General features: G+C 36.2%; 2 protein-coding genes and 1 long non-coding RNA gene across 3 annotated transcripts; 2 read left to right on the forward strand and 1 right to left on the reverse strand.

Moving 5' to 3' along the window:
• Positions 1-2,109: 2,109 nt before the first annotated feature.
• On the reverse strand, positions 2,110-4,197 carry LOC124451441. Its single transcript, XM_047002055.1, has one exon. It carries the CDS (start codon positions 3,580-3,582, stop codon positions 2,542-2,544), a length of 1,041 nt encoding a protein of 346 aa, XP_046858011.1. The 5' UTR covers positions 3,583-4,197; the 3' UTR covers positions 2,110-2,541.
• Positions 4,198-4,242: 45 nt separating this feature from the next.
• LOC124451442 lies at positions 4,243-4,901 on the forward strand. Its single transcript, XR_006950463.1, has 2 exons — positions 4,243-4,325; positions 4,480-4,901. It is a non-coding gene; the product is annotated as an uncharacterized LOC124451442 (long non-coding RNA).
• Positions 4,902-7,449: 2,548 nt separating this feature from the next.
• On the forward strand, positions 7,450-20,352 carry LOC124451046 (probable histone deacetylase 1-B). Its single transcript, XM_047001680.1, has 16 exons — positions 7,450-7,564; positions 7,716-7,828; positions 9,030-9,147; positions 10,293-10,367; positions 10,454-10,592; positions 11,498-11,639; positions 13,909-14,001; positions 14,410-14,518; positions 15,053-15,193; positions 15,373-15,481; positions 16,316-16,374; positions 17,023-17,106; positions 17,747-18,062; positions 19,169-19,279; positions 19,494-19,555; positions 19,627-20,352. Exons 1-16 carry the CDS (start codon positions 7,513-7,515, stop codon positions 19,731-19,733), a joined length of 1,830 nt encoding a protein of 609 aa, XP_046857636.1. The 5' UTR covers positions 7,450-7,512; the 3' UTR covers positions 19,734-20,352.
• Positions 20,353-20,378: the final 26 nt, after the last annotated feature.

Consider the following 20,378-nt stretch of genomic DNA (forward strand, 5'->3'; position numbering starts at 1 on the left):
CTTCCTTTTTTTTCTATCCTCTCTCCTCCTCTCCTTTCCTCTCCTCTTCTCCTCTCCTTTCCTCTCCTTCTCTCTCCTCTCTCCTCATTCCTCTCCTCCTCTCCTTCATTCCTCTCTCTCTTTCCTCCTCCCTCGCTCTCCTTCCTCTCGTCTCCTCTCCTTTCCCTCCAGGTCTCCTCTCCTCCTCCTCTCCCTCTACCCTCTCCGCACCGTCATCTCACGGTTTCAAACTACGTCACATTCATGTAATTAAATTCTGCACAGCAGCCAATTAATCAAATTTTAAATCCCCTTAATAATAATAAAAACAATTTTTCATGTGGAACGAGGCTCGTTAGGTCGAACGAACCAAGAGATTTTTTCTATGCGTCATTTGCCGGTTCGAATCTCGTCTCGGTATGGTGTTGTTTCGTTGTGTGGATAATGATCATGAATTCTTTATCCTAAAATCAATTAAATTTTTTGTGTCCTCACAACGAAAGCATTAGAAAAATAAACTATTGTCAGGGTTAGGGATAGTATTATGAGAAAATTGTGCAACAACGTGCATTCACTGAGCAATGTTATTGTTTCCAAGACCTGGATTAAGCATCGGATTAAGGGATCAAGTGGCTAAAATACTTGAATTCACTAGCGGGAGAAATACCCATAGCTAACCCCACGAGTCAGCACGCCTAAAATTGTGCTGAATTTGGAGACTAAAATCTGTCTCTTGATTGGTTTATTGCCGTTGCGCTGACGACTAACGAGCCGCCGTTTTTGCGGGAAATGTTCAAGCGGTGTTGTGCGAAATTTAGCACAAATTGAGATTGTTGATAGCCGAGGTTTTATCTTTGAGCTTAAAAACCAACAATATTAATTAGAAGCATGGCATCTTTTACTGATCGAGTCGAAGCTTTTACGAGGAAAGATGAGACTTTTATGGCTCAACTCTACGGAGAGATGTTGGATTGCCTGAAAGTCAACAGCATTGTTACCAACGATAATTTGTTGGATCGTCTCGGTGTTGATATTTTCCGAAATATCAATGCCGAATTTTACATACCGCAGAGTGCCAAGACAAAGATCACAAATTTGGTTGCCTTAAGGTTAGAAAACTTATGACATGTTATGCATGCATGCTAACACAAGAATATATAAGCAAATATAAATTGACTTGATGTGATGCCCGATGCATTTGTCATTTGTGGTTTATGTATGTGATTCAAAACAAAACAAATTTTCGAATTTCGATCATATTTAAAAGGTTTCTATTGATTTATTTCTTGATGTGTTCAATAATATACTTAATATAAGATGTACAAAAATGAACTGAAGCATGATATTTGAAATTTACATAACATTATTGTAAATTTCAATAATGGTGGCCATGTCAGTCTCTTTTGAAGCTATTGATAATGCTGGAAGTGGTTGTTCTGTTGCTGAACTGGTCAGGGCAGAAGCTGTGCTAAATGCATAAGATATGGCATTGACTGGGTTTGTTTGTTGGCACTCTCTTCAGTTACATCCTGTAGCATATTTTCTTATTATCCTGACATATACTCTAGTGCTTATAAAGGGAATTTATTATTTAACCAAAGAATTGAACCTTGAATTCTATCTTCGGCTTGTGCTTCCACTAGTAATTATTTGCCAGTTTTGTTTTGCTTTGAAGGTTTAGCTCCTCAAGCAAAGTTCTGCAGTCAAACACAATCATTATGTGCCTTTGATACTTAGTGGGAAGGGAACTAAAAGAAGGGAAGTAGTCACTTGTCACAAGCTAAAAAGGCTAGTATACAAACAAAGTTGAGGTTTACACCTTCTGGTCCTACTGAGACAACCATGACAACAAAGGCTCATCCATATGGTATATCTCACAGGTAAATTTTCCAGGTTTTGAGAACATAAAAGTATTGTTAAAGATCTTAAGTACTATTCCAGTCACTTCTTGTGAGTGTGAGAGGTCGTTCTCTGCTTTGCGAAGATTAAAGAACTATACAAGAAGTACTATGGTTGCTGACAGGTTAAATGGTCTTGCATTGTTGTATATTCATCAGGACATTAATCCAGATATAGAAAAGATTATAGAACTTTTGTCAAAAGACAAAAGAAGAATTGATAAAAACTTTATAAAAACATTTAATTTATTAAATCAAACAAAAAAACATCATACGTGTATTGTTGTACACAGAGGTGCATTTTCAAAATTTTGTCATTATGGAGGGGAGGGGGGCTCACTGATGTTACGTTATCACTAATGAACAGGGCCTTAACTAGAATGTTGATTGGGAGTGTCTATTTGTGTATTCAGCTGTGAGCTCTTTAGGAAGCTGAATTACTTTCAAAAAAACATGTCGGACACAATTGAATGTATGAACAAACATCTCCCAATTAACATTTTAGCTATACTACCTTGCTAGTGAGGGATTTCAGGGTACTAAACTTGACATATAATTTTAAAAAAAGAACTGTCCCTGTCCATTTACCTCTCCCCCTCACCCGTAAACACCCCTGTTGTTAAACACGTGTAAACGTTCTACTTGACAAAATCGAAACATGATTCTACATACTTTTTTCTACAACAGAGCAGTTATTGAGTAATATGTTAAAACTGTAATTACTGAATTGTCCAGCATGGGCACTTGGAATGTGTACGTCTGATATTATCATCCAAGTCAGTTTATCATTAATGGTGTACACAAAGTGTGTAAACATGGTGTTATTTCCACGGACAATGGGCAGTACGTAACAATTTTCCAAGCTGTAGGTCATTTGAGATGCCTGTGAATTGTAAGAATTAAAGACACCATAACTTGAAATGACATTGGTTATGGATTTCAAGAAAGCACTTTCATCACAATAACTGTCAAGTAGCAGTTTTGGATCAAGAACACTCATCAACGACATTTCTGTCATAAATGCTTTCTTACTCACAGTCTGTTTTAATTGAACCGTGCTTTCTTTAGCCATCATCCAAAAGTCTCCTTGTGAGCAACGGGGATACTTCATGTATTTGGAGAGAAAATAGACAAAATAGCCAAGATACTCTTCTGGTGCCTTTGGATCACCGTACGATCGATTATTTAACGGATAAAAGGTTTCCAACTTCGTTTTCTCTTCATCTTTTTCACCAATCAAGTCGTAGAACGCCAGATGTACAGCAGCTGTTATTGCTCCAGTAACCGTACAGCCGTTAGCTCTGCAGGCATCAACAATCGACTTAGTTTCCTCCATAGAAAATGCTTTTAAATTTAGACATGGTTGTGATTCTGGGCGTATTTCTGCAGACTGAAGATGTGGGTATCGTATGTAATATGGATTGATAGCCTTCTTTTTGAGTACGTAAGAAATCATTTTTCCCAACAAAAAATCTAATACCGGTCGAAGTCCGAAAATAGTAACCATGGATCGAAATATAGAATGACCAATTTTTTTTTGCGTGACAAGATCGTGTCCACTGGGCAGTAACGGAAAACTTATCGTGTGCATGTCGGCATTGGTGACACGACTCGATATCTCATTCATGCAGTTCATAAACTGTTCAACAAACTTAACAGCAGATACACCATCCAAACACGCATGTTTTAGAGAGAACAATATCATGTTTGAATACTTTGTGATGTTGCATCAAATTCTTCCTGAAGTACGACAGCTTTCCATGGCAAGATAAATTTATGAACATTTGAAGTGTGCTTGTATATTAGTTCTTGCCATTCAGAAATCTTAGCATCAGATTTCGAGATGTCAAATAGCGGAACAGTTTCCTCAATGCTTTTGACTTCAAAGTATTGTTGGCCGTCAGCCTTGGTATGTATTACAGCTCGTAGCATTGGCTGACGTTTAACTAACACAACCAAAGCATCATGAATATGTTGAACGGGAAGGCTTTCCTTCGACTTAAGAGATATAACGCAAGCAATATTTCCAACACCATTTAATGAATATGATAACTGTTCACTCACATTTTCTAGAAAATCAAGCCGTCTGCTTTTACCGTTTCGAATCTCAGGTTCTTTTAAAGTTAGGTACTTCAGGATCTTCCAGGTCAGAAAAAGACAGCACATTAGTAAAGGAATTTGCATTAACCAACTGCTAAACACCGTTAGTAAAGCCATATTCGAAATGAAGTATTTCTCTATGCAGCGCTGCCGATGTTCAATGTCTCAATAAAATGCTTGAAAGATTACACTTACACTTGTGAATGTCATTGGTTGATTCAAGTATCATATCACAGACCGACACGGAAATTTAGTAGACTCCACAGTCCACTATTAGTTTGCATCGATTGCATGTACGATTGGTCATCAACTGCAACCCAATCATGAATAACTTTGTAAAAGAGTTTGGTGAGCTTTTTATTTTTAATACAGAACGAACTTTCACACACATCATTTTTTCAATTTTAAGGAAAAAATTGCTTGCGCGAGCTAAGAATACGTACGCGATTGCGTACATGTGTCTAGGTTTTTTTTATGACATTTTGAACTATTTATGTTGCAGGTAATATTAAACAATTACTGAATAACGTTGAATAGAGTATCGAGATATATGAAGGTCGAGCTGGTGGATCACTGAAAATACAATCTTGTGTACTGTTTTTGAGAAGCCTTCTGTCACTAACATTTGCATTCCAGATATCTGTGGGTACTTGATCTTAACTCTATTTATACTCATTATCATTTTAGTTTTTTTGAATGGTATTTGGTTTGGCATTTATTTTTTTCTTATGCAGTTCAGCCGTTACTTAATTATGTTCGTGGACAGCTATTATCTAAGTCACCTAACTAGAATTCATCAAATATGAATGCTTCTTTTAAATCTTTTTTATGATTGGATCGCTATTTTGGGGTAACCAAACAGCAGCTTGGAAAACCTTGTTTGGCCTTATTTTTAAAGACAATGTCGAACTCTTTTATTGTCTATTTGCTGTTTAATTTCACTTTAATTTTATCTGGTTCTTATACTTTCGACACAAGTTACAGTTACACTACGTTTACATTACAATTGATTACAACATTAAATAAAGGTTACGGTGTCCACATTGTAACACGGCACAATGAAATTAGGCAATCTTTTTTTGAAGTGTTTCTCTGTTCGTAATACTGCAACTTGTGATGCTATTTTATGATTTTTTGACACTAACTGTGTTGATATTTCTCAATTGTCAAACTATATATTGGCACCTTTCAGTGAATAAATGAACGAAGCCTTAGCTTAAGAGTCAGTCAGTGGCTCCCCCTGTCTGTATGTCACGTAAGCAAAGTAAGATTTATGATACTTTCGTAAATGGATAAAGTATGGCGGCCGTCAAATGAAGACTGATGAAGACACTTTACGAGCGAATTTCAATTGCGTTCGACAAAGTTTCGTTGAGTTGACAGGTGGTATGCTGAAAGATTTTGTTTAATATATGGAAGATATAGTTAAGATGTAGTTGCTTCCAGGGGCGGATCCAGCTATACTAAACACCAGCAGCAAAATTTTGTCTTACAAAAAATTTTCTTTGTCAGTTCAAAATTTTGTTTCACTTTTAATGATCAGCAAACAGAAACGTAAGTCTATTATTCCAAAAATTTGCATTTAGAGTAAATACACCTCAACATTTTACTAAACATCAACCTACTGTACATATTTTTGTAAACTGTTTTTAGTAAAACTTAATTGGCTTATTGTCTGGAAAAGCTATATATGATTTGTCATCTAAGCAAGAAGACTAACAGAGAAACTGACATATAACATCACAGCTCTACAAATTCATATAATATTCAAATTTCATTGACAGTCACATTAATAAGAAGGGGAAGTGGAATACAGTTAGAAAGACAGCTATTGTATTTTTCACCAGAAATCAACAGTTTTCTACTAATTAAACTTTTAAAGAATGTTCCATTAGGCTATTGAACAGATATAAAATTAAAATCTAAAATAGTAACAGTAGCATTTGCAATGAATTTTAGGGCAAAAACATATGGGATTGCTCACAAAGATAAATGCATCAATCCATTAACTACCTTTGCTTTACAATTTCACAAATTATCTTTTTTTTTGACAACTGCCATCAGCTTATTGAAACTTTTAGTATTTAGTTGCATATGCCATTACCATGTAGAGCATTCTAATAAAGAATTTTCTTGATATGTTAATGTTTTGTTTGATGCTTCAATAGTTTGGTTTTACTAATCACAAAATAAATTTGCTATGGTAGCTTGATATTAGTCAACTTATGAGATTAACAATAAATGACTATGTTTTGGTTGTTTGAGTAATTCAACATCACATCTCCAAATGATATCAATTTTTTAAAATATATTCATACATATGCAGTGGGTATGAATTCATACTGCAAAATAGTCTATGAATATAAAGTCAAAATAAATCCCATTTTCAATTATTGCTCATTGACAACAAACTCCTTTGAACCCATCGAATAGAGCAACGATGTAAAATTTGAAATTTTGTTTAAAAGACTTTCATTTATATTGTGACGAGTTAATACTGCCTACCTTAGTGTAGCATATACAGCGCATTCTCCCCTCCTCTCATTTCCTCTCCTCTCCTCACCTCTCCTCTCCTCTCCTCACCTCTCCTATCCTGCCTCTTCTCTCCTATCTTCTTCTCTCCTCTCCCCTTTCTTCCATCAGTAAAATTGACGAGTAAAAAATACATTAGAATCATCGTTTTTCTTTATTCTTGAACGGAATTCTTCACAATAAAAAATTGTTTGCACCCAACAAGGCTCGAGTGCTGAAGTGCCTCAAGCTCACTACTAAGCGGGGAACACTAATTAAGGTATCTACTGTGTAGTGTTAGAATTAAATTAGGAGAACACGTAGATTAGCTGTTGATTTTATTCCTTTCTTGTGTAATAAAAGATACTACTGTAGACTGTAGCGTTGCCATTTCGAAGGTCGTCTACATCTTTGTTGAGGTCGTGAACGACTTTCTCAAAAATATCAAAATAAACAATCATGTACGAGACAAGACTCACATCCATATTATAAATCTTAAAAGATTTTTATATAGTATAAAATTTTACATAATACTTATAGTCCACTTACGACAAAGACTTTGTCATGAAGAAATATTTTCAAACATGGGGCGGGAAAAACCAGCGAATGCAAATAGTCATTTAACCAATCATTAAACGACTATTTGTGTTTGACGCAATTAGTCAAAAATGGTCACGTGTTAATCGTTTACCAGGAACCAGTTACGCTCTTATATTTGCCTCTAAAGTTCTAAACAATGAATGAAGTCAATGAAATGCATATGTGGAAAAGAAAATATTTGAGCAGAACGTTAAAAAACAAGTTAGTATCACGCTACTCTATAGTCCATAGCTCTCTTGTTGCAGTTGTCGTTGAAAATAGATTTAAAACCAATCATGTTTCTTTTGGTTTTCCGCTAAGGAAATACTTGGGTTAGCTATGTCGAAATTCTGAGCTGCAATTGGTCGAAATGGGAAATTTTGATCACGTGATGACGTTTTGGAACGTTTCAAGTTTTGAACAGCATTGACTCCAAGACAGAAGCATGGCGAATATTTATCCCGCTGGAAAGAAAAGAGTTTGTTATTATTATGATGGTACGTTGTTCTTCGAGCATTGTTTCTCATCTAATGTAGAATACATTGTTTGTGTACTTTGAGAAGGATTTCCGTTAAGCATTGGAAAACTTTGCTTTTTGAATGCCGCTGTTGTTATTGTGTGTCATGCGATTTTTTATCTTTGTTTAAGGTGATGTTGGGAACTATTATTATGGCCAAGGGCATCCTATGAAACCACATCGTATACGTATGACTCACAATTTACTCCTAAACTATGGATTGTACAGAAAAATGGAGATTTATGTGAGTTTACTCGATATGGGTACCACAGATATCCATTAGGTAGTATCGTAGTGGGCTACCTGTGTTATAGTAAATGATCTTTGGCGATTCAATCTTATTATTGTTTCAAATGTTACAGCAGTATTTTCACTTAGAGAAGTGACAGCGAGACTTTAGTTTCGCTTCTGTTTTGGTCTAGAGATGAGTTTTAAAATTAAATTTTTCTTTCGTGTAACAGTTAGGTTATTCGTTCACCCTTTACCAGACAATAGTCATACTGTTGTCATCTCAAAAACTTCAGAAACATGATGTTGTAAAATGTTCATGAAGAACAAAAAATTTCATTTCACTATTCTTGAAATTTGTAATGAAAGACTTTAAATGTCTGATAATAGGTCGGGTTAAGTTTTCAGTAAAATTTAATTTGCTGGAAATTATCTTTCCAGCATAACCAACAATACTGTAACTTTGCTGAACAGTGTTCTGAATGGATATTTGTTTTCATCTTAACTAGTACCACTTTGCATGTATGTGGGGATTTGAATGGATATTTATTTTCATCTTAACTAGTACCACTTTGCAAATATGTGGGAATCTGAATGGATATTTGTTTTCATCTTAACTAGTACCACTTTGCATGTATATGGGGATCTGAATGGATATTTGTTTCATCTTAACTAGTACCACTTTGCATGTATATGGGGATCTGAATGGATATTTGTTTCATCTTAACTAGTACCACTTTGCATATATATGGGGATCTGAATGGATATTTATTTTCATCTTAACTAGTACCACTTTGCATATATGTGGGGATTTGAATGGATATTTATTTTCATCTTAACTAGTACCACTTTGCATGTATATGGGGATCTGAATGGATATTTGTTTCATCTTAACTAGTACCACTTTGCATGTATATGGGGATCTGGATGGATATTTGTTTCATCTTAACTAGTACCACTTTGCATATATGTGGGGATCTGGATGGATATTTGTTTCATCTTAACTAGTACCACTTTGCATATATGAGGGGATCTGGATGGATATTTGTTTCATCTTAACTAGTACCACTTTGCATATATGTGGTGATCTGAATGGATATTTGTTTTCATATCCATAATTCTGATGAACTTTTTTATGTTCGAAGACTTCTCTAAGCATATCATTATTTTCAATCTTTCATATGATTTTTCATTCTGTGTGGGAATTTTTTTCACAGCGACCCCACAAGGCAAACCTTGACGAGATGACAAAATATCATTCAGATGATTATGTGAAGTTTTTGAAGACAATACGTCCAGACAACATGAGTGAATACACAAAACAAATGCAAAGATGTAAGTTTCATTGTTGCATATGTGTTTCATTTGCGTAGCTAGTTCTCAAGATAAGTTGCACCATGTAAATGTTTCAGTGCTCAGTCACAGTCAACAACAAATTTCTGTTTAACAATTAGATTTCGAGCTCAAAATTTCTATTAGGGAAATGGTGAGCGAGTAATCAAATTGCTTTAGTTGAATCACACTAGTATCCATTGCTGTTGTTGATATTGCTTTTTATTAAAAGGTTAACGACTCTTGCTCAATGCATATTTTGTTATTTTAATTAGATTTTTCTTCATTTTACCTTTAAATATCTTAGTGTTGTAGTTAATGGCAAGTTTAGTCTTCTTTAGAATTGCTTTCTGAAGTAAACAATCAAGTTCAGCATCACATATATAGGTAAAATGTTAGACAGCAAGGTTTGCAGCATTTTTTGATGGAGTAGCCAATCATATTAAAGCATTTAGCCACTCTGTAGTGGAGTAGCCAATGAGATTAAAGCATTTAGCCAATCTTTAATGGAATAGACAATTGGATTAAAGCATTTGCAACATAATACTAGTATGATTCTACTGAAGAAATATACGTTTATAATCTGAAATTTAAAGAGCATCACCAAACTTGTTAGCAGGCTGTGCTAGGCTCTGATGTAGTTATCAAGAGCTTCCTTTTAACTTGAAATTCAGATGGTTTGGAAAAGGCATTAGAATTAATTTTGGGGTAGAATTGACCATAGAACAACTGACTATGAATTTCATGAATGTGTCGAACTGTTCATAAGTTTAGAGGTGTTGATTTCAATACATTGCTCGGTGCGTTCTTGGAATGTGGTTGTGCTAAGGATTTTGTATTCTGCTGTCAACCTGTGTTTATGTTTGTCTTATCTTATTCACTTTGGGCATAATTATTTCTCCCCCCCTGCTGGATGCAAAAGATGAGTTCGTCATCACTCCCCTCTTCCCTGTACCATATATGTTGAACAACATGTACCCCCCACAGAAAAGAGTGTTAACCCCCCCTTTCCTTGTACTGCTATGTTCAGCAACATTCACCCCCCACAAAAAAGAGTGTTCATTCCCCCTTCCCTGTACCTCATTTGTGCAGCATTATAATTACATTGATTAAACACGTGATTGAACACGTGATTCATTTATTTGTAGTCAATGTGGGCGAAGATTGTCCAGTATTTGATGGTCTTTTCGAATTCTGCCAGTTATCAACCGGAGGCTCAATTGGTAAGGAGATAAAATGTACCCACAACTCCCCCCACCGGGAGATTTTTATTTCATCACCCACCCCCCGTGTGTTTGCATATTTTTAGCTGGAGCTGTGAAGCTAAACAAACAACAGACTGACATTGCAATAAATTGGGCGGGAGGCCTGCATCACGCGAAGAAATCTGAAGCATCAGGTTTTTGTTATGTGAACGATATTGTTCTGGCCATCTTGGAGCTATTAAGGTAGGACTTTGATTCTTCATTGGAGTTTAATGAGGTAAATAACGATAGAAATAGTTAAAGGCTTTGATTCAAGGGAAATTGTCTCAGGATTGTAGAAATTCACTTGTGATTATCCATGTTGAATCTAATCAATCAGATTGATGTTTTGTTATGTTTGTAGATGTAGATCGTCCAGGTTGGTAGAGTCCTGAGAAGGACTGTTTTTGTTGTTGTTGACTGACGTTTTGACAACCTTAGAGGTAGTCATCTTCACAGTCAAAAAGATGACTCTGCAGATGACTACCGCTAAGGTTGTCGAAACGTCAGTCAACATCAACACCAACAGTCCTTCCTCAAGACTCTACTAACCTGGACAATCTACATCTAGAAACATGTAACAATACTCCCGTGTTCAAACCATTTACTTTATTACAGGTTGATGTTTTGTTATTTGAATTAAGTCGTTAACTACTCATGCTACCACGCTAGAAAGACATTAATATTCATGACCTATTGCGTGTTCAACACGCGTGTGTGTCATTCATACCACGTGCTGGAAAAGCGAAAGTTGATCGCGTTTATAGATCGTGATGTGACCGTGCGAGCGTGTTCTAGTTATAAACGCAATTATTCATTTTTAAAATTGTTCCTTTTCGTGTTAAAGGCGGCCTAAATTTTGCTATCTGCTATCTTTGGGTATATTTCCTTGTAAAACTGCTGTTGAGTTTTAAGTAGCGCATAATTATCGACCAAAGATCAGATAGCCAGAGTGAACGCCTGGAAGGCTTCTTGTTGTATCCATAGTTTGTTGTATTATGCCCTCTAGTCCTCGATGAAAACATATCAAATATGGACTCAATTAATACTTCGTCAATCGACCTCTAGTCGACCTCTGATGTGTTTGTAATTTTTCTTTTATTGCCTAGATATCACCAAAGAGTTTTGTATATAGACATTGACATTCATCACGGCGATGGTGTAGAGGAAGCATTTTACACAACAGATCGCGTTATGACCGTGTCATTTCACAAATATGGCGAATATTTTCCTGGTACTGGAGATATTAGGGTGAGCATATCTCCTATATCCTTACATATCCCTCATACACACCACACATCCTTAGGTGACCATCAGATCTTTGAAACGGAGAAATTGTGATTGTATTATATTGTCGCATATTGTTCACACTTTCGTCCAAAAATCATTTCAATGAGAAAAGATCTATCTCGCCTTTAAGAAAGCAAATGCCATGGTAAATCGACTGAAACCAAATAGAAACCACGAAACCCAAGATAAAACAGAAAAAATTTAGAGTTCTGAAAAGAACTGCTTTGAATAAGGGGCTGTTTACATGAGCCCAGCTAGTCGTGCTAAGAGAAGTAGCCGGGGGCGACCGGCCTTTTAAGAACTTTCGAATAAAACAAAATTCAGGTTACATGAGCCCGGTTGGCCGAGATCCCGTTTGAGTTAGCCGGGGAGCCCGTTTAAACGGGGTAACTTTTCCCATGTAAACATGTCTGACCGGGCTAAAACTATAATTACCATGGTAGCTAGCTACGGTCATTCTTCGTCCTTTTGTGTAATGGCGTCGGAGAAATGTATGTTTTAATATATTGATGTTCAAAAAGCCTTACATTTAAATGAAAACGATCAAAAAAACAAAAACAACTAATACAAGAATCGTTATAAGTGCAGAAATGTTCGCCTGTGGGATTTTTTAATTTTCGCACCAAACACAACCGGTGACTTTTCGAGCGATTATTGCCATGTAAAGACGGGCTTAAAAGTAGCCCGGCTTGTCGGGCTCATGCAAACAGCCCCTAAGAGTATCAATCTGAAAGTTCTGAAAAGAACTGTTTTAGAAATTTAAGACACTATGCATTTCGGCAGACAACTCGTCAGGTTTCAACGTCTGCTATCTGTTAAGGATGAATCAACTTGTAAATATATGATTGGTTTTGATGATGACTCATCCAGCAGGGAGGTGAGTCATCGTCAAAATAAAGCTAATTTCAAAATGAATTGATTCTGTCGACAAAGGACCGGATCCTTAAGCTTAATAATGACTGTTTATTCTTCGGTCCTTTGTCGAGAAAATGAACTTTTGAAAATGAATTGCTTCTGTCGACAAAGGACCGAATCATTAAGCTTAATAATGACTGCTTATCCGTCGGTCCTTTGTCGACAGAAGCAGTTCATTTGAAATTAGCTTTATTTTGACGATGACTCACCTCCCATGCTGAATGAGTCATCGTCGAACTAATCATATTTACAAGTTGATTCATCCTTAACAGATAGCAGACGTTGACACCTGACGAGTTGTCTGCCGAAATGCATAGTGTCTTAAATTTCTAAAACAGTTCTTTTCAGAACTTTTGATTTTTTCTCGTTTTTATTTTGGGTTTCGTGGTTTTGTTTGGTTTCAGTCCATTCCCCTTGGCAATTGCTTTCTTTAAGACGATATTCAAATTTGTCACCACGACAAAGACTCTGTTTTAAAGATCTATCCAAATTAACAGCTGCTCGCACAAAGGCAAAAAACGTCAATTTAATTTGTCCTGTCAAGAGAAAGAACGTTTACGGAAAGATAACAAAGTTCAAATACGAATCTTCTAAACCTAAACGGAAAGGAATTATTTTTCAAGACCGATTTTTTTTTCGTGACGGTTTCGGTGTTAAGAACCAAGTCTGCCTACTGTCCAGGTTTCGTCTATTTTTATGTCCAGATGATTGACATGATTTATATCCCTCGCTTATCTTATTACATTCATTAATATCCATCTGTGTATCTATAATGACCGCAGTGTGACCATTTATGCAATTTTTTAACCATATTTAGTCGGACGAGCTCTCTGTTGTGAACTTTGCAATTATATAAAGCAGATTGGAGAGGCTAAGCTTATCTGATCAACTCTAGTAAAATATATGCATATATGGCTACGCTGAATTAGAGTCTACCTCTGCCTCTAAACGGCAACAGTTTCATATCCATTGTCACCTTCTCTGCCTGTAAAGGACATCAAGATCATATTCATAAACACCTAAACACCCCTCTCTTCCTTCTAAAGACATCAGTTTCAGATCTATTGTCACCCTCTCTGCCTCTAAAGGACATCAAGATCACATTCATTAACACCTAAACACTCCTCGCTGCCTTCTAAAGACATCAGTTTCAGAGCCATTAGCACCCCTTTCTGCCTTTAAAAGACATCAGTATCATACCATTTACCACCTTCTCTGCCTCTTAAGGACATCAGTTTCATATCCATTAACACCCCTCTCTATCTGTAAAGAACATCGGTATCATATCCATTAGCACCCGTCTTTATCCTTTTAGGACATTGGGGCAGGCAAAGGCAAGTATTACGCTGTCAATTTTCCTTTACGAGACGGCATCGATGACGAATCTTACGAACAAATTTTTAAACCGGTAAGTCGTGTTCCATGCATGTTTGTAAAAAAAACTTTCAAATTTTCATAATTACACACAGAAAGAAATCCACCACGTGTCAATGTACGTATCTGCCAGTTATTGGCAGATACCGAAATATTCTCGTGTGAAATTCTTGACGAGTAATGTTTAACATGGTGGTAGATCAACATTTGTTTCTTTGAGTGGATTTGGAGTTACTTTCATACACCAAGTCTTAGTATGAAACAAACACCTTTTACATTTTTATCGTCTCGTTTTTCATATTCTCGTACGAGTTTGGGTTATTCTGGGTAAAGTGCACAAAAAAGACCACGAAAAGGATTTTTTCCCCGGTGACCCGACAAAAACATTTCTTAATCAAACATTTCAACAAACTTCCTGCAATGTTTTCTTTTCTTATTTTAGATTATCACTAAAGTCATGGAAACATATCAACCAAATGCCGTCGTTCTTCAGTGCGGTGCAGATTCTTTGGCAGGCGATAGACTTGGCTGCTTCAATTTATCTCTAAAAGGTTTCGTTGTGTATACTTGAGTTTTAACCGATCCTCAATGAGAAAAATGCTCGTCATGATCCCCCTGTATGACAAATTTTTAGTGTGTTCCTTTGTTGTTTCGTTTTTAACATAATGGGAAAAGAGATATTAAATTTGTTCATAGAATTTGAAGTGTACTTCTAGTTTCTTAAATCAGTTATGTCCAAGTTGGATATAAAACTGGGCTTTCAAATAGGGCACCAGTGACCTCTGATATCAACTGGAACGCCAACTACGCCGCCATCTTTGAAGCCGAAAATGAAGTTTGTTTTTCTGAGTTTTGAGAAGTCCGCGATGTTATTTCAGAAAATCAGCAACGATATACAAATAATGCCTTAGCATAAATTGCCACGAAAAGTTTTACTGCACGAGTTTCAATTATGAACCTGAAAACTCAGTTATAAATCCATCGTAACTGGCTTCAGAATGGAGGCTAGCATTAGAGTTAGCATTCCAGTTTTATTGCAGTTCAGCGAGACTGAGGTCGAAATTAAACGTCATACCTTTGTTTAGGTCATGCGCAATGTGTATCGTTCGTGAAGAAGTTTAACATTCCGCTATTGATGCTGGGAGGGGGCGGTTACACCATACGTAACGTTGCACGATGTTGGACTTACGAAACGTCAGTTGCTTTGGATCTTGATATCGCGAACGGTACGTAGGCTCGACATCGAATGCATCACGTGCACATCACGTGATGAAGTTACCCATAGGGTCTGCTAAGGATGAAAATATTGTATTTTAATGATTTGTAAAATGTTTAATATCGTATGAAATACAAAAATGTATGATGGAAGTCTTCAAAATTTTAATGGTTTTCTTTCTCGTTTTAGAACTTCCCTACAACGATTATTTTGAATATTTTGGACCTGACTTTAAACTTCATATAAGTCCGTCGAACATGCCAAACTCAAATCAACAAGAATATCTATCGAGGACAAAGTAAGTTTTTGATTTGCTGATTTGTGGTGTGACGTCACCGTACATGTTGGGTTTTACTATAGATGGTTGACATAAAGTGACGTCATTATTTTGGTTAGTTTTGCTATTGATGGTTAACATAAAGTGACGTCATTATTTTGGTTATTTTTACTATTGATGGTTAACATAAAGTGACGTCATTATTTTGGTTAGTTTTACTATAGATGGGTTAACATAAAGTGACGTCATTATTTTGGTTAGTTTTACTATAGATGGGTTAACATAAAGTGACGTCATTATTTTGGTTATTTTTACTATTGATGGTTAGCATAAAGTGACGTCATTATTTTGGTTAGTTTTACTATAGATGGGTTAACATAAAGTGACGTTATTATTTTGGTTAGTTTTACTATTGATGGTTAACATAAAGTGACGTCATTATTTTGGTTAGTTTTACTATTGATGGTTAACATAAAGTGACGTCATTATTTTGGTTAGTTTTACTATAGATGGTTTAACATAAAGTGACGTCATTGCGTTTTTGTGATTGTATAATTCAAAACTCACTTAAGACATTTGATGGAAAGAGTTTTCATCTCGACAATCAAGAGGCTCCAGAGTCTAAAAATTTAGTATTATCGTTTTTGTTAAATAACCCCCTCCCCCTCTGTCATTGAACTGGAAAATCCAGTACGGAACCGACGCACGCGCAGTGAGAATCCTTGATGATTCCCTAGACATGAATATGTTAGGTTGCATATGCCACCATAGGCTTGAAATCATGAGTTGTATGTATAAAATCACTAACTCCTACTCGGCAATTCTACAAAAACTTCCGTATTTTGATCATTGTAGACAGAGGTTATTTGAAAATTTACGAATGATACCACACGCTCCCGGAGTTCAAATGCAACGTAAGTATTTCACGTGGATGGAATGTGTTTTTGTATACGTCTTTCGTATGTATGTATGTCTGTACAAAACATGGAAATATGTGTAAATTGTAAGTGAAATCATTTAGTTGATTGATGTATGTATAATCACTCACAATACACTTTTCTTTCATTTGTTGCCAATGAGGTGCCAGGCGGGAAACGGATTCTCAAAATAAATATTAGAGCCCAACAAATAATTTTGAACATAGTCATAAACAATTTGGTTTGGTGAAATTTATTAAAAAAAACCAAATCGTTTATGACTGTGTTCAAAATTATTTGTTGGGCTCTAATATTTATTTTGTACTAAACTGAGAGCATGTGTTCAAAGATTATTTATACACCGACCATGCGCTTTATTTCGTGGGATATAGGATATTCTGTAAGAAAGACATGTTTTCGCTCATGTAATAGTGCATGCAATACTACCACATGGAAAAATGAAAAATTATGGAGTGCGTTCTACAATTTTGGAAGATTATAGTTTCAGTTTAATGAATAACGCGATGGAGAACATCCTTTACTCTTGAGTGGTATGGTGTTACGTCAGTGTGTCGTGTGTGTAATTAAGGATAAAAAAGATCATTGTGGATAGCTTTTCACTAGAATGAATCAATTTCTTCCTAGGCATACCCGATGATCATGGCATGGGCAACGATAGCGAGGCTGAAGATGACGATGAGGATCGTAAAGCAGACAGCAGAATCAGCAGTAAGATACTATGAAAATATTTCTTATCATCTTAACGCTATAGGGCCACGAACAAGCTGTTGAAAGCACATAGGTCTATGTTAGATTACTCGCCGTTGCCTTGGTTACGGAATTTAAATAAGGAACTTTCGGTTGAACATAGATCTTGAAAGGCTAACCTTTAGCTAATCATGTTTATACTTAAATAAAAGTAACTGTCGGTAAAAACTTTCGGCCGTGCGTAGAAGGATTGGGACTGGTTGAAATGCTGGTTTCATATTTCGGCGGGAAGTAGCATTCCAGTTATATTCAGTTCAATGGACGTCTTTCTATAGTGTTGTTTTTTGTTGTTTATAATTCTCGGTTCGTAATTGACATCATTTTGAGGGATTTGTTTGTTCAAAGAAGACTAAAATGTCCTGTTTATTGAACGAGCATATTATAATTGTCTGTCTATTGTTTGTGACCATGCAAAACACGTTTACAACATGATAATTTTGCTTTGGGACAATCGTTATGTAAAAAAAATGATTAAAAACTAAAATCATTCAACCCCTCTCCTATGTTGTTTCCATCTCTGTAACATTTATCTTTCGTCAAGTGACCCGTCTTTACTGCAAATGATGAACATAGAGATTCAAGTGTTTTTTATCTTTTCTAGTCCTTGCATCCGACAAAGAAATTGCTAAGGCAGAGGAATACTCGGATTCCGAAGATGAGGCGGAAGATGGCGTAGGTCGACGACATGCAAATTCTCACAAAGACGACGAGCCGACAGCTAAACGGCCAAAATTCACGGAAAAGACTGGGAACGACAATGGTGAAGCAAAAGCGAAGGTAGATGCTAAGACAACGGGCGACGTTTCTGCCGCAAAAAATGGCTCGTCCGAAGCCGAAGCGCCTCAAAATAACGATAAAAAGTCGCCAGAAAAATCTGTGAACAACGAAGTTGTTGGTGATGCTAAGGCAGACCAAGCGTAAGTTATAGCGTTCGTCTTTCACTCCCAATGTATCTGTAAGGGTGAATGAGAATTGAGTAGCTCTTAGGGCCTTTTTATATGGAGCCGAGTTACCCGGCTGAGCGAGTTACTCGCCAAGCCAGGTAACTCGGTCCTTATATAAAATGAATGCATTTCCCGGTGAATCGTTTATATGACACATCCGAGTAACTCGCCTTGCCGGGACCTCGGTTTGTGTAAGCGAGTTACCCGGCTAGGCGAGATGAATTTTTCCATATAAACGCATTAGCCGGGTAACTCGGCGAGGCGAGAAAATTGGCTCTGTTGGTACGCATGCGTACTAAGCCTTGTACTTGCAGTATCATTATACAAGAACATAAACATATCATAATATTCAATTTTATATTCACCCATTCCATTTTTGCTGCGAAACTGTGAGGCTTTTTAAAATCTCGCGCCTTTACTCGAAGTTAGCATAGCCAAACTTCATTGAAGTACTAGCCGAGTTACCCGTTGCCATATAAGTAGATCACTTTGTCAAACCAGGTTGAGCGAGTAACTCGCTTAGCCGGGTAACTCGGCTCCATATAAACAGGCCCTTAAAAGAACTGCTGAAAAACAAAATAAAAATAGGTATAAAATCAATTAGCACGTCTCATTTCGCCAGACTTCACATCATTTGCATTGTCTGCTATTCTGTTTTTAATTAAGACAGAGAACGTCATTTCCCCGTTTTGGTTTAATGTCATTCTTCCTTGTTTAAATTATAAATAGAATATTTTTTTGTTTTCATCAAAGCAGACGCGGACATGATGTGAAGTCTGCCAAAATGAACCGTGTCATTTGATTTCACAGCTATTTTTATTTTGGTTTTCAACAGTTCTTTTAAGAGCCACTTAATTCTCATTCGCCATGACAAATACGCTTTTCAGAGCAATATTAAAGTTTGTAAACACAACAAAGTCTTTGTTTGAAAATTATTTCAATTGTTTTGAATTCGGTGTATGAGATTTTAGTCCAAGATGTTCTTTGAAATTTTCACTTCTCCTCTTCTTGAGTTTGCGTGTAATTTTTGAGCTATAAAATATTGATTCAACACGTATTTATGATGTTTAATTATGCAGAGGGGAGACGAATAATTTACCGCCTACTACAAGTGATACTAACAATGCAAGCGAAGAGAGCAAAAAAACTGAAACTCGATCTGAAAGCCTTGAAAAGGAAGCAACATCAAGGTTTGTACTTATATTGTGTACTGTGTGTATGAATTAAATTGTCTTCTTTTTGTTTTATTTCATCACCTTTTCAATTGCGACTCCCGCATTTGGCCACGGATGTATTGTTGTTGCATAGGATTGTTTTGTTGTTTTGCTTTGTGTCTTTATTGATATTTACTTATTGATTTTTGTATTTTAATTTTTTGTAATCGATTTTTTGCTACTTTATCAGCAATACCGAAGAATCATCAAAACTTTCAAACTTAACAGAAGCCGAGAGTACGACAGAAACTGGTAAATAATGTAATTTTAATTTAAACCTGCTTGTCGAAATACCTCTTAAATTTGTGACTTTTTTCTTTCAGTTTCCTCCGCTGAACCGGTTGCAGAAAAAACCCAACCTGAGTCTGCTAGCGCCCAGTCCACTGCATCTGAACACGCTCCGCCAGCAGAACAGCCAATGGAATTTTAGAGACCATTGTTATTCTCAATCGTCCAATACTCCAAGCTTCTCTCCCTACGCCAGCATAACTCCTATTCTCTACTTAGACCTTGGGGCTTCAAATCGTATTTTTAATCTGTGCGAATGTGTAAACTTTCACTAACACTTTTGCCATGAAGCAGTTTGCAGTTAATCACAGCTGTGTATAAAAATCATTTTGCCTTGCCATTTTCGTCGTGCAGTACCAGAAATATGATTTTAAGCTCCCTAGAATCATTTGTACATTTTAAACAGTACATTTATTATGTCCGGAAGCAGTCGTTCTTTCACGGAATCAGTTCGTGTCATTTTTTGTACGGCACGAATCTTATACATTTGAATTAGTTTCTAGTTCGAAATGAACAATTCAAATGTATTTTGTCAAAATTGCACTGCTCTATGACTAGCGTAGTTGGAAAGGAGATTGGATAGATGCATTTTTTTAAGTTAAAAGTAAAAACATATTTATTTCTAGATTCTAGAGTTCATTTTTGAAACAAAATCCCCGCTCCCCCCTGTAAGTAGTTATTGCATCATAACAATGCATAGCTAAAATGAAACGCAGTTTAATTGGAAAATAATAGGTGAAATAAATTGACTTTTGTCTTTACATATTGAGCACTCTTGGTCGTTTTT

The sequence above is a fragment of the Xenia sp. Carnegie-2017 genome, unplaced genomic scaffold (genome assembly GCF_021976095.1).
Source record: "Xenia sp. Carnegie-2017 unplaced genomic scaffold, XeniaSp_v1 HiC_scaffold_24, whole genome shotgun sequence".
Classification (NCBI taxonomy): domain Eukaryota; kingdom Metazoa; phylum Cnidaria; class Anthozoa; order Malacalcyonacea; family Xeniidae; genus Xenia; species Xenia sp. Carnegie-2017.

Coding starts and splice junctions, on each gene's coding strand:
- LOC124451441 (XM_047002055.1), bottom strand. CDS start 3,582: ATGATATTGTTCTCTCTAAAACATGCGTGTTTGGATGGTGTATCTGCT.
- LOC124451046 (XM_047001680.1), top strand. CDS start 7,513: ATGGCGAATATTTATCCCGCTGGAAAGAAAAGAGTTTGTTATTATTAT. Junction 16,375..17,022: donor TCCCGGAGTTCAAATGCAAC/GTAAGTATTTCA, acceptor ATTTCTTCCTAG/GCATACCCGATGATCATGGC. Junction 18,063..19,168: donor GATGCTAAGGCAGACCAAGC/GTAAGTTATAGC, acceptor TTAATTATGCAG/AGGGGAGACGAATAATTTAC.